General features: G+C 53.4%; 1 protein-coding gene across 3 annotated transcripts in view; it reads right to left on the bottom strand.

Annotated features, from left to right (window-relative positions):
• Positions 1-431: 431 nt before the first annotated feature.
• DYNC1I1 (dynein cytoplasmic 1 intermediate chain 1) overlaps positions 432-25,090 on the bottom strand; it is a 187,890-nt gene continuing 163,231 nt past the window's right edge. For all 3 annotated transcript variants that reach the window (XM_027848896.1, XM_027848895.1, XM_027848897.1), the window contains 3 exons: positions 18,476-18,616; positions 14,993-15,118; positions 432-1,285 (listed from right to left, as the gene is read on the bottom strand). In XM_027848896.1, coding sequence (XP_027704697.1) covers positions 1,175-1,285; positions 14,993-15,118; positions 18,476-18,616 — 378 coding nt within the window. In that variant the 3' untranslated portion in view covers positions 432-1,174. The remainder of the gene's footprint in view (positions 1,286-14,992; positions 15,119-18,475; positions 18,617-25,090) is intronic.

Raw genomic sequence — 25,090 nt, 5'->3', positions numbered from 1 at the left:
GAGAGAGAGAGAGAGAGAGAGAGAGAGAGAGAGAGAGAGAGAGAGGAAAAAAGAAACCGCACACCAAACTTTTCCTACTTATGGAGGATGTGTGACAAGGTCTAGTTCCCTGACTGTGAAACCCCTAGGCCCTCCTGTCTATCCTCCATAACCATGAAGACACTCAAGGGTAGGGAACCTTTGGCCTCGAGGCCACATGTGGCCCTCTGGGTCCTCAAGTGCAGCCCCTTGGTTGGGCATGGGCATGGGGGTGGAGGGTGGTGCCTGAAACTCACAGCATAGTGGACAGAGGAATACTGGACACCCTAGAGTAAGCAGGGCAGGAGTGGATGGATGAGCCCCCTTTGGGGGCTGTCTCTGGACACACTGTGACTGGTGGGTGACGGAAGCAGTGGACAGCCTGGTGTGACATGACACTCGAGCCACAGAAATGGTTTTGAATATTTTATTGGCATTTCTGGGGTCGCATTCAGGAACCACAAACTTCTGCCAGGCTCTGCTAGCTCAAATGACATGAAATACGGGTGAGGAACTTGAGAATAATTGGCCTCCACCTCCTCCGATCCCTCCAGACCCCCTCGCTCCGCTGGGCGTTTTCAGCGCACCTGGCCCGCCGTAACAGGGAGTCAGAGCTGGGGGCACTCTGCTGCCGAGCAGGGAGACCGGGCGGGGGGCTCATTACGCCCATGCTTTAGGGTCGTTTATCTCGATGCCTCCCAGCGGCTACGATCCACGCGGCGCTGAGTCCGCACGCGCATACACCCCACCCGCAATAAATAAGGAGCAGCGAGGGGCAGGAAGCACATTCCTAAGGGGTCCCCGGGGATCTAGCCCCCGGCGGGCGCAGCGCCTCAGCCGCACGCGATCCTCCGGGGCGCCAGCTGGGCCAGGGCTCCTGGCTATTACACACAGCGACGAAGTGGCTAAAAGGCAACAACGAAATCCAGGAAGGTCTGGTTTCCCCTCGCCCCGCTTTTTACTGGGAGACATAAATGCAAAGTGTAGGGACGCGCCGGCTGTGTATGGGCTCACGGGCAGCGGGGATGGGCAGGGGGCACGCGAAGCAAGTCACGGTAACACCAGATCCACGCAGAACACGGGACACCCCACAGGCACACGCCCAGCCCTGCGGGAGAATGGGCGTGCGCCCGCGAGCCAGCCGGCCGGCTCGTCTCTAGGCAGCCAGTTCCGCGGCCCCTTCCTCCTCGCTGTCGGCTCTGTTGGCGCGGATCTCCACGAGTGTCCGAGCAAAGCGGGTCCATTCATCATTGTGAGGAACAGCAAGCTGGGGGAAAAGATACGTGGGAATTTGAAAAGGGGCAAGTGAGATGCCTTCCCCACCAGGACCCCCCCCCCGCAGGCTAGTCTGAGCCTCTCCCCAGGAGGCCAGCGGCCCTCGGGCTCCCGAGAGAAAGGAGCAAACGTTTTCTTCAAAAGCTCAGTCGCTTTTCCATCCGTCCGTCCGTGTCCATGTGTCACGGAGGGGGTATGTTCAAATGAATGAGGTGCACCTTCCCTAAGGTGTGGTAGGACAGGGTTCGAGTCACTCTAGAGAACGCTGCCCAGGTCTGAATGCCAAGTCGCTGACGGCCAGTGCTAGCTTCCGACCTCGGCCACCAACCTGATCCTGACCTTGGCAGTGGACCTGGGGCCACAGCCGCCCTTCTCTCTCCAGACTCCATCCTATTGAATCATGGACCCAGGATTCTGAGCATGGTCCACAACGCTAGGAGCTGTGTCAGCTCACCTTAGTCCCTTATGGTGACTGCTGATTGATGAGGCAGAAGTAAAAAGGGGCTTATAAGAAATCACCTGCATCAGAACAGCTTCCTCTGTGCACAATTCCAAAGAGAGAGAGAGAGAGAGAGACAGAAAGAGACAGACAGAGAGAGATGAATGCAAATTACCCGTGTAAATTCTTGTGGGCTGTTTTAAGGACGGTGATATTTCCCTTGATGGAATCCAAAAAAGAACTGCTTAAAGATATGCAAGTGTTTGGAACAGAAAAGAGAATTATTTGAAAATGAGAACCAGGCTGGAATAGTAGTTGGACTGATGCCTTAAATGCCATTTCTATGGAAGCCTGCCCTCTGCTCATCCCAGGCGATTTGGCTACAGGTGCTCTTGGCCAAACTCGAACTCAGTCTGAGCCTTGTCTCTATAAAGAAGTCAGCACTTTTATGAAAAGCCCCAGCTTTTCATTCCCTGGCCCAAGTTTGAGCTCTCTGAACAGGCAAGGAATGAGATTGTCCGTTTTCTTGCCACCAGCAGCTCCTGAAGGCTGGACATGAGCAAACTCCAGCAAAGCCCACGGCAGCATCCACATTCTAGTGCAAATTTGCGTCTCCACGATGATTCTGGAGGTGCTAGGCAGCACAGCATAAGCACTTGGATTTTAGAATGTAACCATGGAGTGGTTAAAAAAACAAACAAACAAACAAAAACAAAAACAAAAAAACAACCAAGCAACCAGGAATTGTGATCAGCATGTAAAATTTTTCTTTGGCCAAACACTTACCTGGGTCATGGCAACAAGGCACAGTCTCCCTCTTCACCCTGGTTCGAGTTCACTATGGTATTGAATGACATGGCAGCCCCCCCCCCCATCCATTTCTCTGTACTGAGTGCTAGCCCCATTTTCCACAATTCTGCATTTTTCTCTTCAATTTGGGAAAATACTACACTCAGGAAATGAGGCCCCAGAAGTGAGTAGTTGAAAAAAAGGGCTGACAGAAAGCATATGGAGAAAAGGGCTGATACCGTATTTCTATGAAAAAGCAGGTCTACCCCCAAACGACTAAAATCTAAAACCTAGGCCTGAGGAGGGGAGCACAGCCAGCCCACATCTACTGAAGCTCCGTTCTGACAACTTCCTCAGAACTTGCAGGCTCAGTGTCTGGGGCTTCCCAGGCAAGGCCCCCAGCCCCCACCCCCACCACACCTAGAGAGTGACTCAGACAGGCAAGCCTGCCAGCTTCTCCAAGAGCAGCCATGGTCCGTGAGACCGGCACTCACAGTGGGCAGGGTGGTCCACTTTACCCTCCCCTAAGGTTCCCCAGCATAACACTACTCATTTGAAATTAGGCACAGAAATGACTCTGCATGAAGACAAAGGACCAGGAAAGGTCAGTGTGCAGTCCCTGTTGGAGCCATCAATCAAACATTTATTAAGCACTTACTGTGTTTCAGGCATTGTTCTAAGATGCAAGGACATAGAAAGAATTAAAAAAAAAACTGCATAGAAAGCAGTGTAAGTTGGGAGGAAGGGCTCTAGGTTTTCTGCCAAAGGTGGGGTGTGATCTGATTCACTGAGGCAGAGATAGGAAGGGAGAGTCCTGTCCTGACATGGAGACCAGGCAGGAGTGCAAAAGTGTGGAGATGGGAGGCAAAGCTAAAGTGAGGTATGAATGGGTGTGCAAAGGATGTCAGGTTGAATACTGCCTGCACTAGGGAGAAGGAGCATGTTTAGCTTTTAAAAGTGAATTTGATAAACTTAAAATGTTCCGTCTAAAGCAGCCTTTGCCACTGGTGACATTTTACTCCTGACAATCTAAGTTTCTAGTTTGAGGGTGGGTGAGGAGAAGCACATGAGGAGAGACTCATGATATCTTCCCAGTAGGAGATCCAGGGCCATCCACAGCCTCCTAGGAGGCTGCCCTCAGTTCCCAGCATGCCCCAGAGCGTGCCTGTGGGCTTCTCGCTTGGGAGCCACCCATGCTGGGAGGCTGACACTATCCTGGGCTTTGCTCCCATTCTTTTTCTTAACAAGCCCTCCTCTGTCCCTCCCTAGTCCACAGTAGAATGAATTGGAGCCTGAATCTCACGCTGGTTCAGTGTGGATCTTTCTAGAGACACCAAGCAGCCTTCTGATCTGTAAAATATTTGTTACCACCCTTCTCTGATGAGATAAATGTTTTCAGAATCTGACATGAGCAAACTGTGGGCAAAACAATTTGGGAGCTAAGTCTCACCGTGGCGGTGAATGTGAATTCACAGCCACGTGTGAGGCCAGAAGAATGCAGTCGTTTGTCTGAGAGGACTGTCTTACAGAGGAGAGGACAGGCTCTGTGTTCTTTCTGGGGTACTGTCCATTTTACAGATGAGGAAACTGAGGCAGACAGAAGTCAATTGACTTGTCCAGGGTCACACAGATTGGATTCGAATCTAGCTCTTCCTGATTCCAGGACCTTTGTATCACCAGCTGCCTTATGTCACCCTTGTCTGAGTAACGCTTATCCTGATCTCCAGCTTTCCAAATAATTTAGTGCTGCAGGAGGATTGGAGGGGCATTGCATTAATGACAATAAACATTTCCATCTCAGCAAAAACATTAGTAGGGGGCGGCCAGTGCCACCTCCCCCCCGCCCCATTCCCATGAGTGAGTTCAAGCAGCAGCCTGTTGGATTCCTGGTGCCATGTTGGAGCCTGGCCCATGCCACAGAGGGAGGGAGAGCCCTGCTGGAGGAGGGAGGTCAGGCTCATCAAACAGCTGTCTTCTCATGTCTTCTGCTTCTTCGAGGTCTATAGAGGTGAGGTCACAGAATGTCACAGTTGGGAGAGACCTTAGGAAACCATGGCTAGAGAGGGGAAGTGAATGCTAAGCTCACGCAGATTGTCTGACAGAGCTAGGGCTAGAAGGAGGGAGGGCAAAAGGGACATCTCCTCCCACGAGGACACTTGGATTCTCTCACACCTTGCATGCCCTTGACGGGAGCTCCAGGCTTCAGGCTCTGAACATGCAGCCAGGAAGGGCCAGGACAAATTGAAGAGCACACCACAGTCTGATCAAAATGAGTTCCCAACCTCTAAAGCTTGGGAGAAGGGCAACAAAAAGATGGCTGCCGGTGTGTTTGGGGACAGCTGAGAGAGGGCCTTGGCCTGGCGAGGGAGAGGCCGCACTGCCCAGGCCAAGGCAGAGCTGCCGGCTCCATGAGCACACTGCTTCTGAGCTCGCTGCTAAGCAGAAGGACTTTGATGTGACTCTGCATAACGCAGAACAAACATGGCGGATCCCCAAGGCAAGTAAGGAAACAGTCAGAGAGCTCTTGGCATTGAGAGCTGGGTATGAGGCCTGAAGATGTGTGACAATGAGGTGCCTCCCTCCTCTTCTTCCTCTCCCTCCTCCTCCTTCTTCCCTTGCTTCCTCATTCCTCTCTCCGATAGAATTCCCCTCTGGAAACCTCATTGGATCACAGATTCAGAGCTAGAAGGGGGCCCAGAGGTCAGCTGGGACACGGTAGGCCATGACAGGGCTTTGTGTCTCTTGGCCAGAGGGTCCTGGGTAGATTCCTCCTGTACCCAGATTAGCACAAGATCACCAACCAGGCAGGGCTAGAAGGGGAGGCCACTTCAGCAAAGACTTCACACATTTGCTGACGCGTGACTGACTGAGCTGAGTTTGAAGACAAGGATGCCAACAGGTGCCAGTGGAGACTTGGCCCCATCAGGTGAGACCAGGGACCGGAGCAGCAGTATCGAGCTTACAGATTGGCCAGAAGTCCATTTGGACTGGAAGCCATGGGGCATGAGTCTGGGAAGGGGGCTGACGCTTGGGTTTTATTTCACCCTAGAAGGACTATAGCGCCTCCGAAGGTCTGTGAGCAGACACTCGGGATGGACTGAAGGTGAGTCTTTAGTAAGCAGCTCTCAAAGGCTCTGCAGAAATGGGCGTGGCTCCTGGTGGGTTTTTCCATACAACTGGAAACAAAGCACTCGATGGGAGGAGGGTCTTCACTATGAAAATTAGGAGCAACCTTTCTTTCCCCAGGCCTTTCCCAAAGGATCCTCAAGTTTTCCATCTGGTGAGGAGGTCATAAGAATCGTGAGGTGAAAATCATGCCAACCCCTGTTGTGAAGGACCCTCCCCCTAGGGCCTCCCTATGGTCCCTTTGGAGACTTTCTCGTGTCCGTGACACTCATTGCACACAGCTCTCCTCTTTGAGAAGGTCCAATGTAAGAGATCAATAGATATGTTTTTCTGTATGTCAGTACATGTACACACATATAGGCACGCATATCCTCGAACACATACATGCACGCAAACACGTCCACACATGTATACAAATGTGTTGTGCATACATGTAGACACCGTATAACGTGTCCACATGAACATGTGTATATACACATGTCCACATCCATGCACTGCATAAATGCATGACCCTCCCACAGGATGATCCTCCAGCAGCCTCCTCAGTCTGGAGGCTTTCTCATGCCCTTACTGACTACTGCACACTGCTCTCCCCTTAGACAAATATGTATGTAAATATGCATATACAAATAGATGTATATACATATATATGCTTCTTTTTTTTTGGCTTTGGTGTGCTTGATATAGTAAGAGTTAACTTTTTTTTTAATCCTATTAAGAGGAGAAAAGCATTCGTATCTTTTCAGTAAGGCTTCCTGGCTTGTGAGACAAAACTAAAGTGGCTCAGCCTTTGTGCCCACAAGCATGTGTGTGCATGATTTATTAGCCATTTTGCCCCCCTTCCCACTGTAACAGAGTGATTTATGATGATCCGGCTGTGGGACAATTTTGGGAACCAAGCCCACCACCTAGGCTGCCACACCCTACCCGTGCAGGCCCAGGGAAGTCCCAAGAGTGACCACGGTGTTAGCTCGGTGTCTGTTTGTCTGTCAGATCAACGTGCAAAGACTTCTCACCAACAAAGGCCAGGGTGGAAATCAGGCTGGTGATTCGGTCTTAGCCGTTAGGGAGGCGGTGTTCCCGCAGAGCTCAAATACACACGCATGCTCAGAAGGAAGTTGGTGTCAAAAGGTCACCTCCCTGCCCCAACATACACACACATACATACATGCCATCACACACATGCTACACACACACATGTATATATACCACACACATGTTCCGCAGCATGCCACCACAATGTACATGCACACTGCCACACACATACTATACATACATACATACATGCCACACACATGCAACCACACACAAAGTAGCCAGAGGCCTTGGGACGTCATCCAATCAGTGGAGATGCCCCTCAGCACGCTCTCCTCCCCCCTCACTGCCTCCTACTGCTACTCTCAGGGGTCTCTCACCCTGTTAACAATGGGGATGCCCTTGGCCAGAAGTCAAGGGCCCAAGTGCCACTCCCACAGGTTTGAGCCAGTGCTCCGGCCCTTAGCACTCAGCTACCAAGAAGTCTCACCCAGAAGAGGCCAGGTTCTCTTTCTGGAGGGGCTCTCCTTGGCAGCTGAGTGACTCCCCCTGAGAACATCCCATCCTTGGGCCATGGAACAGAAGATGCTGCTGCTTCTTTGGCTGTGGGATGGTTAAAGATTAGCTTCTCCCAGAGCAGAGCCAGCCAGGATGGAGAAAGATGGGCCAGGGGATGCCTGGGAAGAATGGGGCTGTTCGTACTCTTGGACACCAAATACCAGAGAGTTGGACAAGCTAGAAATGAAAACCTTGCTCCCCTCAAGTTCAAGTCTCTTCACATGATGGGCCTACTCTGACCCTACCCTCTCTGGGTGTGAGACAACAGGATGCCACCAGCCAGATGAAGGGGTGGGGGTGGCCTGGGGAAGGTGGGGCGGGGCAGGCTCCCAGGCCCAGCTTTGCACCACCCTGCAGGCTGCGGCTTTCTCCCATTCTTCGGGGCAAGCCGCACTCCCTGCAGAGGAGAGGGAAGGATGGAAACACCAGAAGGTGGGTGCCTCACAAGGGAAAACACATTTTGCGCTTCCCTTCCTGGTGTGTTTCTCTGCCGGGGGGAGGGGGGAGGGAAAGGCGGGGGTGGGGGGGGGGGGGGGGGGGCTGCAGCGAGAGCCGCCGACCCGCCGAGCACAGAGGCACACTGCTCCTTTTCGGCTTTCTTCCAACCAGGTTCCTAGCAACCGCTGCCTGGATGCTGTTTTCGCCAATAAGGAAATGTGTGTGCTAAACACCTTGAAAACATTTACCAGGTAATAAAAGGAATGTCGTTCCCTCCCACGGCGTGTTTGGGCAGAAGGGAGCTGTTTTCTAACGGACTCCATACGCCGCCCCCGCGTGGCGGGGGCTCTCGTGGTGGGGGGCGGATGTCTCCCCAGCTCGGCGTGGACCTGCTTCGAGTTCAGCTGGAGGCCGAGCTCTGGGTGCCCTGAAGCCTGGCAGCAGGCAGGGTGGGGACCAGCCCGCAACCTCAGCCTGTCGCACAGGCTTCCTTCCACTAGCCATCACTGAGCAAAGTCAAACAACCCCGGCGCAATTATCCATCTCCTCTCACTGGTGGAAACAGCCAGCTTAGGTTTCCAAGGTATCCAGTGGGAATCTCTAGAGGGTGACCCTGACCACTGTCACTGAGAGGCAGCTCGTGGTGGGCAGGGCTTTGAACCTGGAGTTGGGAAGACCCTAGTTCAAATTTGACGTCAGACTCGTACTAGCTGTGTGACCTTAGTTAAGTCATTTTACCACTTTCTGACACAGTTTCCTCATCTGTAAAAGCTGATGGTTCTCTCCCATTGCTATCTCCCATGAATATATACCATCGACCAGGAGAAGGCAGTTCCTTTAGAATGCCTGCAGCACTCTCACTTTGCTGGCCAAGATGGAGTCCAGAGTAGTGAGGAGGCATCCCTGGTGAGGCTCCCCCATCCCTCCTGTCTCAACAGGTCCAGACCTGCCCTCTCACCTCCCAGCCTCCCATAGCCACAGGAAGCTTTTGTGGGCCTCTCCCTGGTTAGCCTTTAGGAAAGAGTGGGAAGGCCTGGGGTCACCTTTCATCTCTCTGGTTCTCAGGCCGAGGCTGTTGGGCGTGAGCTCTAACATTATTCTGTAACTCAGGACTTTCTTAAAAAAAAAAATCCCTTTTTAACTAAGAATTCCCCTGAACTCACCCCCATTCGAATGTCATTCAGATGCCGTGAAAGACAAAGGGAGACCTGGGCTTCCTCCCAGTGCAAACTTCTGCTGCCCCTGGTCCCAGACTGGAAACAAGGTGGCCGGTGTCCATTTACGCGGTCCTCTTCCAAAGTCCAAGGTACACAGTTTAGGCAGACGCACACTCACATGTGATGGAGACCCCTGACACCATGTCAACATTTAAGAATCAAATAAAATTCAACTTTTGGATCCAACTGGCAAACATGCTCTGTTGATGATACTCTCGGGCTCTGGGCAGTCTTCTGACCCTCGAAGGTTTTAGGCTTCAAACTAAGCTACCATTTTCTAAGACAAAAATCTAACAACTCTGTATTTCCTAAAGGAAACCTAGATCCCACTCTAATCAAGGACTCACTCCAAACTGAAACAATAGAGCCCAAAGTAAAACAGGCAGGGAGGCACAGGATAAGACAAAGCCCAGAAGAGCCCAAACGAGGTTCCTGACCCTAGCCTGGGGTATCCGAGAGCTCCCCCTGCCCCTGAGGACACATGGATGCTGGGGAATCTTGCAAATTACTTCACACCGTCACCTTGGATTGAACAACATTAGAGAGAGGGTTTCTTCCCCTACTTAACCAGCTACCCTGGATGATGCGCAAGTCAGGAATGTTTTTCAATCAATATGGAAAAAAGAAAAACTGACTCAAAAGCCCACATTATCCCTATAGGTCTGTTTTCATTAGCTCTCACAAGCAAACTATAAAATTATATCTAAATTGACATATTATTTATGCAATAATTAGTCCAATCAATTATTGTAAGTGGGTAATCACCAAAATGCTAACAGATTAAGAATAACGCAAATAAGAATTTACTATCTATTTTAAAATACCTTTTCTGGGAGAAAAAAATTCTAATCCATTCATTTTGCTGAAATAAATTATTTTCACTATTCACAGCTTCTCATGAGTTGTACTGTGAATGTATTCAGCAGATCATTTCAGGTGATTTATTTCAAAATTATGAACATTAGACATTAGCATGTGTAAATAGGTACATACATGTGCTTATGTGAACACTCACATGGGCCATCTGTGGTTCTCCCAGACCCCCAGTCTGGAGGAAAATGGAACATTTCTACCAGAGATCCTGACACTTTACATGAACGGTGTCAAATGCCTCCAAGTTCAGCAACACCCAGACTTTGCACGGGTTTCCCGTTTTCAGCCAGATGTTTAGCATCACTCAACACAGAAGGCATAAATCTCTCTCTTTTCTTGGTAAAATCAGAGGAAATGTCTGGCCTCGGCTAACAAGATAACGTTGTTTATCCACTGAAAAATAAACCGATACTTGTCCAAAGGCCTGACCGAATCCCCAGCAACGTGAGTCCGGGCCGCCGAAGCTAATGAGAAACACCCGAGGCTCCAGTGATAATGGCGGCCCACTCGGGGCTGAGTGCCGGGCACCCCCCCCACCAAGACTCCTGGAGCTTTGAGATTTTATCGCCCAAGTAATAAGCCTCGGGTAATGCCCTTCATAAAACACAGGAATTAAATTGACTGATTTCAAACCAGGGTATTTTTTTCATTAAAGAACTCTATTTAGTTTACCTTAAAAGCCCATTTTCAGTGGAAAGAAACAAAAAACTCACGTAATGATTTGTGAGCCCAGAGCAGGAACTGGTGGCTGCTCACGGAAGAAGGGACCCGGGCACAGAGCCTGCCTGGGGCTTCTCACCTGCTCCAGGAGCCCGATCTGGAACCGGGAGTCCTCCTACCAAGTGGGGTCCCTGCCGCTCACTTGCCTGGGGCCCTTCCATCTGGGCCAAAGCAATTTAGTCACTTTTATTTTTTTAGTCACTTCTTAAAAGTGAATGGTCACCCTGTTTCCCTTTTGGAATTTCAAAGATATTTTAATCCTAATTTTTCACATGGCTCTTTGAAATATTTTTGAGCAAACATTTTTAAAGCAGTATTCTAGCAAGAATCCTTTATCCCCTAAAAACATAAGCATTTTTCCTTTTCCTAGAAATCTTCTTCCCAAATGCTTGTGCCCCACATAAATGAATCATGAACAGATCTCCAGCTGGAGCTGATATTATCCGGGTTCTGAACACTCATAGCAAATATGCGATTAGAAGGAAAAAAAAAAACCCCACGGAGATGCCCATTTTCCTAAGTAGTCAGTGAATAGAATATTCAGCAAACGAAGCTTGGGTAATCATAAGCTACACTCATCCCAATCTAGCTTGGGGTCCCCATTATATTTCTCCCATTTTAGTTTATATTAAACTAGTGGTAGAATGCTATCATTAGACTACGGTAAAAATGGCCTTTTTGATGACAACGCTGGTGCTAGAAGCAGTCAGCTACACAAGGAACAGCCAGCCCGTCCCGGGGGGTGGGGCAGGGTGATGATCTGCCTTTTCACCCTGCAGCAGACAGCAGGAATATGTGTCCACAGTGTTCATGGCCCGCCTGCCCTGCCGGCCCCCCTCTGCCCAAGGTAGCCAAGGAGTGGTGAAGGCCGAGGGAGGGCTGACCGGGAACCACCAGGCCCTGGACACAGCCCCGTAGGCCCTGCTCATCCCCAAAGAAGCAGGGGCTGGCAAGGCTTTCTTGCAAATGTGATTGCACAGGGTTGAAAAACCTATCTGTAGCAAACAAGCGTCACTGCCGTCCCACCGTCATCCTGGCCTCGGTCTGCCCGGCAAGATTGGCTTTATTTATAGTGAATTGTGGCTTGTTAGCTCCCTCATGAACTGGTTAACTGCATGAGGTCATAGCACTCTGAAACAAGCATTATATTCCATATTTTAGAAGGGAAAAATCCCACACAGACCTGACCTAAAAGACCAACTCTCACAAACCCCGTGCAACCCCTGAGACTAGTGAAGGAAGGAAAAACAGCGAGCATGGGCAGAGGTGCCCACCCAGCCCCCCACTACTCCCCTGAATTGAATTCACAGTCCTTCCAGTCCAGTGACTAGAGCCAAGCACCTGCCCGGGGAAGACAGGGCCAGGCTACCTCGTGAAGAGACACGGGGCCAAGGGTCTGAAGCTCCACAGAGAAGCCTGTGGTGAAGACCCCTCCGACTGTGTGGCCTGCCTGAGAATACTTGCCTTGTATAGGACTGACATCGAAGTCAAGGCCTGAGCTAGATCAGCTGGGCTCAGGAGGGAGCTCATGGGTTAATCTATCCAAACTCATGATCAAGGAGGCCGGATCAGAACCAGCCCAGCGTCTACAAGTCCCTTTGGACTCAGGGCCCTCGGTGGGACCGCCTGGGGTGGGCCTCTCCTCACCTGGGGGGTGGATCAGAAGTACCATCTGGAGTGGCCCATCTGGGTCTTAGAAATGGTCAGAAAGCAGGAGAAATCCTGCCTCTCTTCACCCTGGTCCCGAGGGGGGAGATTTTCCACAAATTATATTGTTCTCTGGCAAGCAAAATTACAAGGTACCAGTGGCCAAGCTCAACAGTTCCATATCACCGCTCTAACTCTGTGCTGTTCTCAGCAAGCCTTCAGGGTGTCCCCAATCAGATAATTCTGGGCTTTTTTCCCTGAGAGAACCCCAAATGGTGGGCACTGGGAAAGCCGTCAAATGCTTACCTGAGGCCAGCTGATAACGTTGTGTCCCACAAACAAAGAGTGTGGTCACTCTTCCCCACCTTCGCCCGGAGGGAGCCTAATGTAACGTATAGACCCCAGAAATGAGCCCCGCACACCCACCCTCCTCCATCTGCAGAGGCTGCTTTGGGATCTCCACTGCCAAAAAGCCAGACCAGATCAGACCACAGAGCCCTTCCAGCCCTCTGACCTGGCCATTCAGTCCTGTCTTTTTTCCTGAATTGACTGGGCTAATTATTAGATCTATCACAAACCCACTGAAATAGACTTAGCCCAGGAGTCCCCTTCCTTCCAAGGGGGCCCCACCACAGCAGGTCAGCCTGCTTGGGGCGGTGGGGCTGGGGGGTGATGATCCTACTCTGTCTTCTCTGCCCTAATATGATCATCCTAGCCATGGTGCCGCCACCGCCCTCACCCCCACGTGTACACAGAGTCAGGCAGTTGTAGGGATCCCTGGGCCCACCATTGCTCTACTAGGACCTAGGATTTTTTCAGAGAGCCTTGGGAGATTCGGGCCAGGGCCTGGTGGTGAACAAAGAAGAGAGAGAAGGCCATTTCACAGAATGAAAGAAAGAAGCCAGAGGGCCCCAGACAACCCAGGAAGCAGTTTCCTGAGTCACACCTGCAGGCCCCCTTTACCTAGGACTCTGTATAGGCCTTCCAGAGTGCTGTGCTTCTTTGGATGAGGACTCTGTTCAATGACGGGTCTGTCCTGATTCGGGGGAGGGGGCTTCCAGACCAGGAAAGCAAGCTTGGAAAATCACAGTAAATTCTGGGTTGTGTGTATGTGTATGGGGGGGGGGGGAGCTAATTGTTTGGCCTATTGTGTGGCAGATATTTCTCTGTAGCCTGTCTAGACAGCAGACAATAGATGAAACCAGCCAGTGGTTGCCGACATTTTTAGAGACTGTAATATCACTTAGAAAAGTAAGATGAATGATATGAAAATAAAACCCAGCCTGGCCTGCCAATATCACGGCAGAAACCTGAGCAGAACCACTCCCAGCAATTCAGAAAGGACAATGGCGGGTGGGCCTGGCTTGCACCCCCACTCCAACTCACCCTCTTCCAGCTCTGGCCACAGAACCCCATCAGAAAGTCTGGGCAGTCTGCTTTTCCTTCCTCCTATCCTTGGGGATATGCACCCTCCAAAGCCTACCTGTGCCACAGACAGGACTTGTGGCCCCCACCTCACCCCAGTACAGGACACTTGTTAGGCAGAGGTGCAGTTTCAAACAGCCACCATGAAAGTCAAACGAGGGTAAATGGCCTTGGACCATTTATTCCTTCACAAGAAGGCAAAAACCTGTCCCTGCCGCCCACACCAGAAGATGAGCTGGGGGTCCAGTTTGCAGAGGGACTAGTTTTTAAATACCACTGACTTCTTACTGACGGGGTGGGGTGGAGGGAGGGAGGGTGGCCTTTTCTGTCAGAGCAGATTTCTATAAATTGAATCATTCACCAAACTCAAAAACCTTTCCCGGTCTCCTGGACGACCAAGTGCAGAGCCCTGCTGGGCAGCCACAGTCGCCAGCAGAAGCATTTCCTACTCCTAGGGCGCCATCTTTCTCCAAGTCAGCGAAGAGCTTGGGGATCACAAGATGGCTCACACAGAGTCTTCCACTGTCCCTCTCCCTCACCAATTCAAACAGATCTCTTGCTCCCATGGGGCGGGCATAGGCCCTACACATGCTGCTCAGGTGATCTGTGGGACAGCTGCCCAGCTTCACCCTGGCACAACCAAGGCCCGGGAGCCCAAGGGAGAGCCCATCGGACTGGGCTGGGCCCCAGGCTCCCCTTCTTCTAAGGCCACAGGGGCCACCCAACAATGCCTCTGTGACCCCACTGACCCAGCACACTTTGGGCAGATACCATGAGACTCCCTTCTCCCTTCTCCATAAGCTTTTCAGAGCTAGGCCTCTTTTCCACACTGGAAACAGTTCCTTTGTCTTCATTCCCATCATGCCCAGGTGACGATCCTGCTTTTGTCCAGCTTTCCTCTAAGAAACACCCCCCCCGGCTTCTTTCTGGGTGACCCCATTGTCAGGACCACCAATGCCAGTAGCCTTAGACAGACATGCCCCTTGGTACCTCCATTTAGAAGGACAAGAAGCCTATGAGCACAGGCAAGAGCCACAGGGAATCACGTGGAACTGGTGCATCTGACGGAAGAGAAAGAATCAATTTTCTGCAGAACGTCCCCATTAAAAGTTTGTCTTCACAGGAGCCGGCATCAAACTCCCCAATTAGACCTCATGCCTCCAAGCCTGTCCCTGGTGGGAGGTCAGGAACCTTCCGCAGGGAGATGGCTGTGAGGCCCAGTGACAGCTGCGCGGAGCCATTAAGCCGTGGCCTTCCAGGGGAGACCTCGTGCCCTGCCCAGGAGGCGGCCAGATCCCCACAGAAGCGGATGCAGGTGCACTCCCCGCTGCCTCCTGGGCCAGCACCACCTGCCCCTGGCACCAGTCCCTCACAGGCGAGAACCCTGTCTCTGAACTATGCCCTGGGGTAGAGGGAGGAAAGACACGGTTACCTCTCCAACATCGTAGATCCAGATGCGGCCTTCGGAATCCCCCACGGCCACCTCCTTGCCAGTGTGGGCCCAGCGGACACGGTTGAGGGCAGAGGCCCCCTCCACGGCTACACTAGCCGTTGGGACCTGGCGAGGAAGGGAGATAAAGTTCAGATCTCTGAATGTGCCCTTCAGGGTCAGTCTAGAAGAGCACCCCCCCTCCCCCTCCCCAACATCAACACCACCTGAGGGGGGGCTGGCAAATTGTTCTTCAGTTCCATACTCCGAGGCTGCCAAGCCCCAAGGAGAGACCTGGGTGGGGAGGGAGGGAATCTCTCTCTCTTTCTCTCTCTGTCTCTCTCTGTCTCTCTCTCTCTCTCTCACACACACACACACAAGCACATGCATGCTCACATACAAACATGAATATACAATACACACAGGCACATTCACACACATCCTCACACACAAATACACACGAGCACATTAATACAGATGCACAGTCAATTCACAGTCACATACGCACATGATTATATACATGAGCACATTCACACATATATACTCACATACAGACACACATACATATTTATGTACATATATATACAGACCTGTCCATTCACGCACATACTCCTACACACACACAAGCACACACATACATACACACCCAAGGACAGGAATCCATATATTCACAGATGGAATCGAGCACCCACACACCTACACCCCGATTTTCCAGTTATACAGCTAGCCCCACCAAAGCATGCTTCCAGAGGGCACAGCAGCATGGCTTGTGAGCCAGGGGAAGTCAGGGTTTCAGAAATTACAGCAGATTGAGGTTGCTATCGGAAAATTTAAGGTCAAAGCAGAATTCATCTAAGAAATCCATTTGCATGTGATGTCAAGTCACGTTTGAGTAGGGAAGAGCTGAGGCAAGGGAAACCCAGAGGAGTGCCCTGAATCTCCTCACCAGTGTGGTCCCCAGTGCCAGGGCCACATTCCAGTGGCCACGCTTTCATGGCTGCCCAGGTGGGAGGAAAACTCCAGTTTGCTTTAGCTAGCAGGTTTCGGGTCCAGACTGCTCCAGCCAGGGGCTGCTGGGAGGGAGACCCCACAGCCCCCGACCAGCCAAACTGAGTTTCCTTCAGGAGGCCCAGGGACTGCCCGGGGTCATCTTTTCAGCAGCGACAGCAACTGTAGCACCAAATACCAGCAGAAAGCCAGTGTTTGCAAAGAAATATTGAAGCGAATGGGAAAAAGCAGGGACTGGGAGATCTCCACTTGCTCACTCCAGCCCAGTCTAGGACCTAGGACCCAGTGAACCCAGTAGCTTGCATCGGGGTAGAGCCTCATGGGCAATTGTGTTATTCTGTGAATTAAAACCAAAGAGACTTAGCCCGTGCTTGTTGTGAAAGGCTCAATGATTCACCAAAAAGGCAGCCTGGGGTGGTGGGGAGACCCAGACTGATGCGGACCGGGCGAGTCATTGGGCGTCTCAGTGTGGGGATCCACCTACCTCGGGAATGAGGCACCGGGAACTCGGGATTCCAAAGAAGTTATATCAGGGGTCCAAGGGAAAGTTTTTTTGTGGATTTGGTTTTTTCTTTTCTTTCTCTTTTTCTTTCTTTTTTTTTTTTTTTTTTAGATTTTGTTATCTGGGGCAGCTCTCTGTGAGGGGGAGTGGGAGGGATACTGGGAGAAATGATGTAAAAGAAAGCCATCAGTAAAAAGGATTTCTCCTAAAAAAAAAAAAGGATAAAGCAACTGCCACGGGGTGGGTATGCTCCACTCTTTTTAAAAAGAAAGAAGAGGCCCCTTCAGCTTGCTTTACATGACTGAGCCTGCAGTTTGCAAGGTGCGTCCCTCCCTAGACGGGCGAGGGGATCTGCTTCTGTCCAGTCTTTCAGGAACGGCCTCAAAGTCATCCCCACCAGTTGGAACGATTGTTTTTATCCTATCGCACCTATTGGAAGTGTTACATGCTGACGCGTCTACACATGACCAGGGGCAAATTTTGGGGAGCCCCAGCATGCTGCCGGCCGGGGCCTTGGGTGACTGTTCCAGGCCTGACTTTATCGGGAATGAGAGCAGTGGAGCAAACACCAGGCTCTCTGACAACGAAATCCTTCCCCATAACTGGCGGTTTTTAACCCATTCTGATTTTCCATCTGGAAGGAGAGGGCCGAGGGCCTGGGGGCGGGCAGAACCTTTTCCCTCGCTTTTTTTCGTTGTTTAAGCCCAGAATTTCGCAGGGCCGTCTTTGCAATGACCGGGAGCATTTAATTCCAAACAACAGGCTTGGAATTTTAGGCAGAATCCGTGCCCTGAACAAAGGGGACGGTGGAAAGCGAGCGAACGTGGCCGGGACACCTCGGGAGCAGCCTGGCTCCCCGCGGCACGGGAGGCCCGGTGTGGGGCGCACACCACATGGGGGGCGGGCGGGGACGTGAAGCGGAATCTCGTTCTTGGACTGATCCAGAGCTCGGCCGGGGGTCAGAAAGGCACCGAGTCGGCCGCGTGCATGAGTGTGACTGTGCGTGTGACTGCTCCATCCTCATCCGCGCTCCAGCCAGCGCGCCCTTAACTCCCCGGGTGGCGAGGGAGCACGGGCAATGTCCCGCGGCCTCCGTCCCAGCCTGCTGCTGCGGCTGCTTGGCTGGAGGGAGGCGGTTGGGGATGGGGAGACACACCGAGAGGCCCCTCCCGGAGCGCCCTGGGCTTGTCTCTTGGCCCAGAGAGAGTGAAGGGGAGAGGGCGCGGCTTCTCGAGAAGTTGTATCTCTGCGCCCCCCCACCCCCACCCCGCAACAGCTTTCTAACAATCGTTGAAATTGTTCAATCGCGCAGCCCTCCACCAGCCGAGGGAGGACTGGGGCGTGCAGGGCAGAGGGGCTCCTTCCGCGGAGCCAACCCCAAGGCCCCTTGGGCCACGTCTTTGGGAGCCGACGGCCGCCCGGCGGCCCGGCCCGACTCCGACTAGCCCCCCAGCTGGAGGGAGCTTAAGGCTAATTAAAAGCGCTGAGCCCTTCCTGGCCCCAGCACTTCAAAGGCCTCTTTGCAAAGGCCCCACCCCCATCCACCCCACCCCCTTTGCTCCTCCTCCTCCTCCTCTTCCTCCCCTTCCTCTTCCTCCTCCTCTTTTCCCCTTCTCACCTGTCCCCTCTGTTATCGCAGCTGATTCAGCCCGGGACCCGGGCAAAGAGGCCTTTTGCCCTTGACCCCGAAGGCTTATGACAGCCCAGGCACAGGCTGGTGGGAGGGGGTGAGAGGTAGAGGGAGGCAGCCGAGCCTCCTACAGAGGTCAGGCTGCCCTGGTCGAGGGGCGAGCCCCTCCCAGAACCCTGCCTCAAATTCCTGTTCTTTCAGCAAGCCCCCGGCGGCCTGCCCGGCCTGGGGTAGGGTGTAGGGGTACCCCGTAGCCTCAAGGGAGAGAGGAGAACGAGAGGGTGCTGCTCCCCCTCCCCCACCAGTGTCCCTCCCCATCCCGTGGGGCCTTGGGGGCAGCTCTGACCTCAGTGTCGCTGTTGAGGTCCCACAGATCCAGGCGGCCCATGCCGTCCACGCAGGCGAAGAGCGCTGGGTGCGCGGGGGACCACATGACGTCGTAGACATAGTCGGCGTTGTCCTCAAAGGAGTAGAGAGCCCGGTTGTGCTGTGGGCGGGCGGAGACAGAGGTGGGGATGCTGGTAGAGGTAGGGTGGGGTGGGGTGGGGTGGGGCGGTGGGGCAGACAGGAGGGGAGCGGGGAGCGCCCGGGGACTGGCGCTCCGACGTACACAGCCACACACACGCGCACGGAGGGGCACACACACACACAGTGACAGATAGTGTGACACACTCATCCACCCGGGCACACACACACACACACACACACACACACGGTCACACCCCTCCCCCCCCCAGACTCGCTGGCGCTGGCGCCGCCCCGGGCCCCCAGACGGTCTGGACGAGTCTAATTAAAAACTTTGCACGTTTACAAAGCGCCATAAAACTTCCCGAGATGAAAGTCCTGGCCGGGCCCGCTGGGGGGGGGGGGGGGGCTTTCAGGCAAGGGGGGGCGGAGACCGGGACTTAATGTGCCCAGGAGCAAGCCAGCGAGACACTGGAGGAGGGACCAAAGGAGAGATGGAGAAGGGTGCTGAGCCCGGGGCGGGGGTAGGCAGAGATGAGGCTGATGTGGATTTGGAGAGATGGCATTGCAGGGAGGAGGCCAGTGCTTTGGGAAGCCAGAGGCAGAGAGGAGCGCTAGCGGACCTGGGGGACCCCGACAATGAAAGAGGGCCACGGGTTACAGGTTAGAGGCATTCCTGTGGGGACCCCCCACCTCAGGCAGGGCTGGGCTAGGCAAGACTCCGCTCTGCGTCCCTAGAACTGGAGAAGGTGGGAGGCTCCTGCCCCCCAGCGGCCACGGGAGCCTCCTGCGCCTCGGGCTGGATCAGCTCAGTGAGGGGGAGAGGGGGAGGGGGGGGGGGGGGGGTTCCTTGGAGCCTGGAACATGGCCAAGGCGTCCTCCCCGAGGCCCCGGGGCCCGCATCGACCTCTGTCTCGGGTTCCCTCTGCCATCCCCGTACCCCCCATAAGCCAAGCCTTGGGCATTTCCAGATCCACTAGCCAGAAGTCCAAGGAGGTTTTGCAACGCCCTTTCAGGGCTCCCCTGGGCCCCACTGCCCAGCCCAGCCTGCAGTCCCCTCTGTGGCAGGAGGGAACGGCCCAGCTCGCGGGCATAATTGGACCGCATGCATTATTCATCCCGCGCCGCCCGCCTCCGAGGCAGCCGCGTGCCGTCTAATTTCTGCATAATGACTTTACTAATCCCCGATCAATTAATGGAAAATGAAATTTAAATGATAATGAAAACCCCAGAGAGAAAAGAAATTAAGTCTTCTTCTCTCGGGTGACAGAAAGCTAAGCAATAGGGTGTTCCTCAGGCTGGGAGCAGCCGCCCGCCTCCTTCCCTGGGTGCCCGCGGCAGCTCAGAAAGTTGGCCCGTCGGGGGCCCCAGTGACAGTCGAGTCGCCTAGGCGGCGACCACTGCGTGGGCTTGGCCCATCTTGCTGCAACCTGGCTGTCCTCCGGGCGAGCCCTGCGCTAGAGAGGAGCCGGGAGACCTCGCAGCCAGCTCCGAATGGAGGCAAGCCTGCCGGCAGGTCACGCAAAGCGCCCAGAACTTGGGGTCCCCCTGCGACCTGGCCTCTGACTCTAAGTAATAGCATTACTTAGCAGCGATCGTTCTCTTAACAAGGCTCAATGGCTTGTTTGGACTTCACTTAGAGGAGCCTGAGACAATAAGGTCCTGGACACAGGATTCAGTGAATTCAGTGATGGAGGACGCTGGTCTCACCAGCCTGAGCAGGCTAATTTCTCTTTTTTTTCCCCCCTTAAGGAGTTGGGGTTAAGTGACTTACCCAGAGTAACACAGCTAGTGTCAAGTGTCTGAGGCTGGATTTGAGCTCAGATCCTCCTGACTCCAGGGCCAGTGCTCTGTCCACTGCGCCATCTAGCTATACCTAACATTCTCTGCTAAGCTCATTTTCAGTTGTGTATGACTCTTCCTGAGCCCATTTCGGGTTTTCTTAGAAAGACACTGGAGTGGTTTGCCATTGCCTTCTCTAGCTCATTTTATAGATGAGGAACTGAGGGAAGCAGGGTTAAGTGACTTGCCCAGGGTCACACGGTTAGTAAGTGTCTGAGGCCTGATTTGAACTCAGGAAGACGAGTCTTCCTGACTCCAGGCCCAGCGATCCACCCACTTCACCACCTAGTTGCCCTAGGATATGATCGAGGCACACCCAGTCTCCAGTGATCTCTCAATCACCAAACCTAACGACCTTTTTCCAGTCCTTACCCGTCCAGGCCCCGCTGCAGCCTCTCCCGGATACCGGCTTCTCTCACGGTCCTCCTCCTACCTCGCTGACCACTCCTTCTCGGTCTTCTTAGCTGGATCTTCATCCTGACCTTTCCACTAAACGGTGGAGTCCTACGATGCTCGGACTCGTGGGTTCTCTCTCTTCTCCCTCGATTCTGTTTGTCCCGTGGCTTCCCTCATCACGCCTGGTCTACAGTGGGCCTGGGGCTCTCTCCTGAGCTGCAGTCCGGAGTCACCAAGTGCCTCTCGGGCGTGTCGGCCTGAAGACCTTGCTCCACTTTCAGACCTGGCACAGCCAACACTCACATCGCTGTGTTTCTTCCTCTTCCCACCTTCACTACTACTTTCCAAGGCCACGGCCATCAGTGGTTCGGCTCTTCACAAGCCTCCCACTTCCGTCAATTCATGATTCTGGTCCTTTTTGCTCCAGGACGTGTCCCCTGCCCATCCCCCTCTCTTTACTCACCGGGTCTCCACTACCCTCCCCCACCACCCCTGCCTCAAGTCTCTCCCCACCCCAGTCCAGCTGAATGGAGATTCAGCCGCCAAGCAGATCTTCCTAAAGGGCGCGTCTCACCAGGTCATGCACGCCCTAGACACACGCACTGAGCAAACTCCAGGGGCTTCCTATCACCCCAGGACCGACCACAAAAAGATGCTGGCATCGACGACTCTCCACCAGGCCTTCCAGGCTTCTAGCGCTTCTTTCTGCGCCAGCCTTCGACCCTCCCAGCCGCGCCTTCCCGGCCCTGCGCCTCAGTACCGGGAAAGTTCGCGCTGTCGGTTCCCCGCTTCTCTCCCGCCCTCCCCGCTCCCTCCCCTGCCCCTCTGAGAGGACTTCCCGCTTTCACTGTCCTTGACTCCTACTGCATGGCATGTTGTCTCCCTCATGAGCTCCTGGACAGTATGGACTGGAATAACAGTCATAACCAGATGTCATAAAGCACTGACTATGTGCCAGGCACTTTCTGCACATTCTATCTGATCTTCACAACACCCCTGGGAGTTGGATACTACTATTAGCCCCATTTTACAGTTTAAGAAAACCAAGGCAGAAGTTAGCTAGTAAGTGTCTAAGCCTAGATTGGAACTCAGGTTTTCCTGCCTCCAGACACAGCTCTGTGCCCACCCTTTGATTTTCTTTGTATCCCCAGACCCTCCCATAGTGCCTGGCACAGACTGGCATTAAATCAATGCTGGGTGACTGGTTGAGCCTTGCCGCCCAATCGGCAATTGGGCCTGGGTATATCAGAACCAGTCCCCTCCTCTCAAGGCACTTGCAGACTCCTGAGATGGGATTTCCCCCCCCCACCCCCATCACACAAAGTATAAACATGGTAAATGCAAGGTAACATGGGGGAGGGGGCACTGGGAGCTGAGGGGTCCAGGGAAGGCTTCATGGAAGAGGGGAGGCATTCCAAGAGGGGGTGGGATGTGGAAGTGAACTCTAGGCATGGGGTCCAGTCACTGCAAAGGCAGCGAGATGAGACCTGGACTGACAGGGGTGGACAATGGCCAGTTAGCCCGGGGTGAAAAGACTGCCAAGGGGAGGCTGGAGAGATAGCTTGAACCCAGGCTGTGGGAGCCTTGATATGCCCAACAGAGGGGTAACATCCCAGCCAGTGTAGCTGATTGAGCAGAGCAATGTCCTAGCCAGGCCTCTGCATTAATTAGGAAGACCACTTTGGCAGCAGAATGGAGGATGGAGTAGAGAGGGGAGAGCCTGGGTCAGTCACTGCACCTCAGTCTGCCTCTGTTTCCCCACCTATGAAGTGGGGGTTAATAATAGGCATGTTGTGAGGATCCAATGTAAGTGCCTGGCACATAGTGGGTTCCCTATGAATGAGCACTATTACGATTCCTGCTGAGGAAGGAAGGGGACCAGTAGGCTGAGATGGAGGGGTCTGCACCCCGGGCGGGCTGTGGCAGCTTACTCCTTTGCCTCACCTTGTCACTTTGACATCTCCACCTTCTGCCTCCCTTGCTTCCCTCACGTTCCAGCCCAAATCTTACCTTCTCCAGGAAGCCTTCTGAGATCACCCTTCATGCCAGAGTCACCCTCTGCTGCCACCCTCCAATTTCTCCTGTCTGATTGGGGCCCATCTTGTGATTTCTCCCTGTGTTGGACCTGGAGCTCCTGGAGGTCAGGGACCGTTTTTCACCTTTTTTTGTATCCTTGGCTTCTAGCCCAGTGCCTGGCACGTAGTAGGTGCTTAATCAATGCCTGGTGACTGACCATATGTTGACCTTTGCCTTGTCTCCCCTCTGGGTACCCACACCTCCCATAACTGGGATCACTCTGCCCCTGTGTTAGGTTGGGGACAAACTGCCCATAACCCTAAGGGTCAGAACAAAGCTGTCCGAGCTGGTCAGGCTGCATTCCATGGTGGTGCTCCCCAGTGGTTCTGCTCCACTAGCCTCTGGCTTGTCCACAGTAGAGCCTGCAGACTTAGGCCACAGCTGTTGGCTGGATTCCTTTACTGTGCCTTTGTTATTTTTCATTTCCCCCACAGGCTGCAAGTTCACCCTAAGTGACAAGAGTAATCCACTGAGACTGTAGAATAATTAAGATTTTAAAAGTTAAATCGGAAGCCCTGTACATGAATCCCATCCCCTCCCCCTCCCCATCTAGGCCGTTTCTGAGCCCACCTGAGCCCTGGCCTCCTCTGGGCCCCTCCTCCTGCTGCTGCTTTGAAAGCCTGGACATCTGGCCCATGGGGATGGACCGAGTCTCCAAGTGGTCCCAGGGAAGGCCTGGGGTGAGATCTACACTGCCCTGTGGGCAGCATGGAACCTTCCCAGTCATTGATATTTGTGCTCAAAGATGCTCAGTGTCTCCTGGAAACAAACCTCAGGAGGGTTCTTCAACTCTTTACACAAAATCCGGTGTTTTTCAAAACAGTCTAATCTAAGCCGACAGACAAGGTGGGACATGGTGTTGTTGTGGCCTTGGATACCCGGCTGACGATCCGGCGTCGGAGAGGGACAGACGGGGTGCCATCTGCTTTTGGCACAGTAAGTATGCCTACCGCACCCTCTCTCTGCTGCCAAGGAGGACCAGCCACTCACATGGCACCAGTGAGGCATCCTGGGTAGCCCTTGCTCAGCTCATGGGATGGACAGAGCCCCCTCAGTGGTGTGGGCTGAGACCAGCAGTGGCTAGCACCCTCCCAGACTGGGCCTCTGCCTTTGGCCAGTCAGACCAGCGTGTTTCAATGAGATGGTGGAGCAGGACAGCATCTGGACATTTCCAGGGGCATTCAAGGCCATCTTTCTGCCCTATCTGAGAATATAGCAAGCTTGTCCTCACTCCACAGATATGGTAGCATGAATACTCCAAGACCTCGCACACTAGTTGAGCCATGGAAAACAGCAGCATTTCTGGCTGGGCCTGGAGGCCAAGAGATGTAGCCTTAAAAGGGCATCTTGTGGAAAGGTGGTTAGAGTCCAGGCTGGCCACTGGCGGGGGCAGGGGAAGCTTTAATGTGGGAGGCATTCTGGGGACAGGAATCCAGCTGTGGGACAAAAGCAGGCGAGCAAGCAGCACCTTCCTCCTCTTCTTCCCCCTTCTCCTCCTCTTCCTCTCTTCCTCCTCTTCCTCCCCCTTCTCCTCCTCTTCCTCTCTTCCTCCTCTTCCTCCTCCTGCTCCCCTTCCCCACAACCAGCCAAGGTCCCTTCCAGAGAACAGACCTTTTTGGATTTTCCCCTTACAATGCCTCCTATCTCTTAGACTCCTGGGGCAGGCCTGGAGGGTGTTCATGAAGGCCAGAGAGCACGCAGAGTGTTAGGAATTCAGACCCTGTCCCAGAAACAGTAACCCACCACAGACCTGCCCAGAGGCTGGCTTGGGCTCCAAGGGGCTTGCTTGGAAAGCAGAAGTAGAAATAAATGCTTCCCTTCCTTTCTGTGGGGTGAGGGAAACAGCTACAGGCACTTCCAGCTTTCCTTGTGGACAGAAAAAGAAGGCTCCCTCAGAAAAGGAGTGTGCCCCACACCCGGGGCATAGCTACTGAGCGGCTGTCCTTCAGAACTGTCATTTGGCATTTCTGTCAACCAGCAAATGTGGCTGGGAGGAAGACTGAGACTGGGGTGGAGGGGAGAGAGACAGAAAGAGACAGACAGAGATACAGAGAGAGACAGACAGAGAGAAAGAGAGAGATAGCGGGAGAGAGGAACAAGAAAGACAGAGAAGAAAGGGGTAGGAGAGAGACAGAGACAGAGAGGAGGGGCAGGGAGAGAGATACAGAGAGGCAGAGAGAGA

Source organism: Vombatus ursinus, unplaced genomic scaffold (genome assembly GCF_900497805.2).
Source record: "Vombatus ursinus unplaced genomic scaffold, bare-nosed wombat genome assembly UNPS02006874.1, whole genome shotgun sequence".
Lineage (NCBI taxonomy): Eukaryota > Metazoa > Chordata > Mammalia > Diprotodontia > Vombatidae > Vombatus > Vombatus ursinus.
Note: the sequence above shows the minus strand (reverse complement) of the source record. Positions and strands in the feature narration are given on the sequence as shown.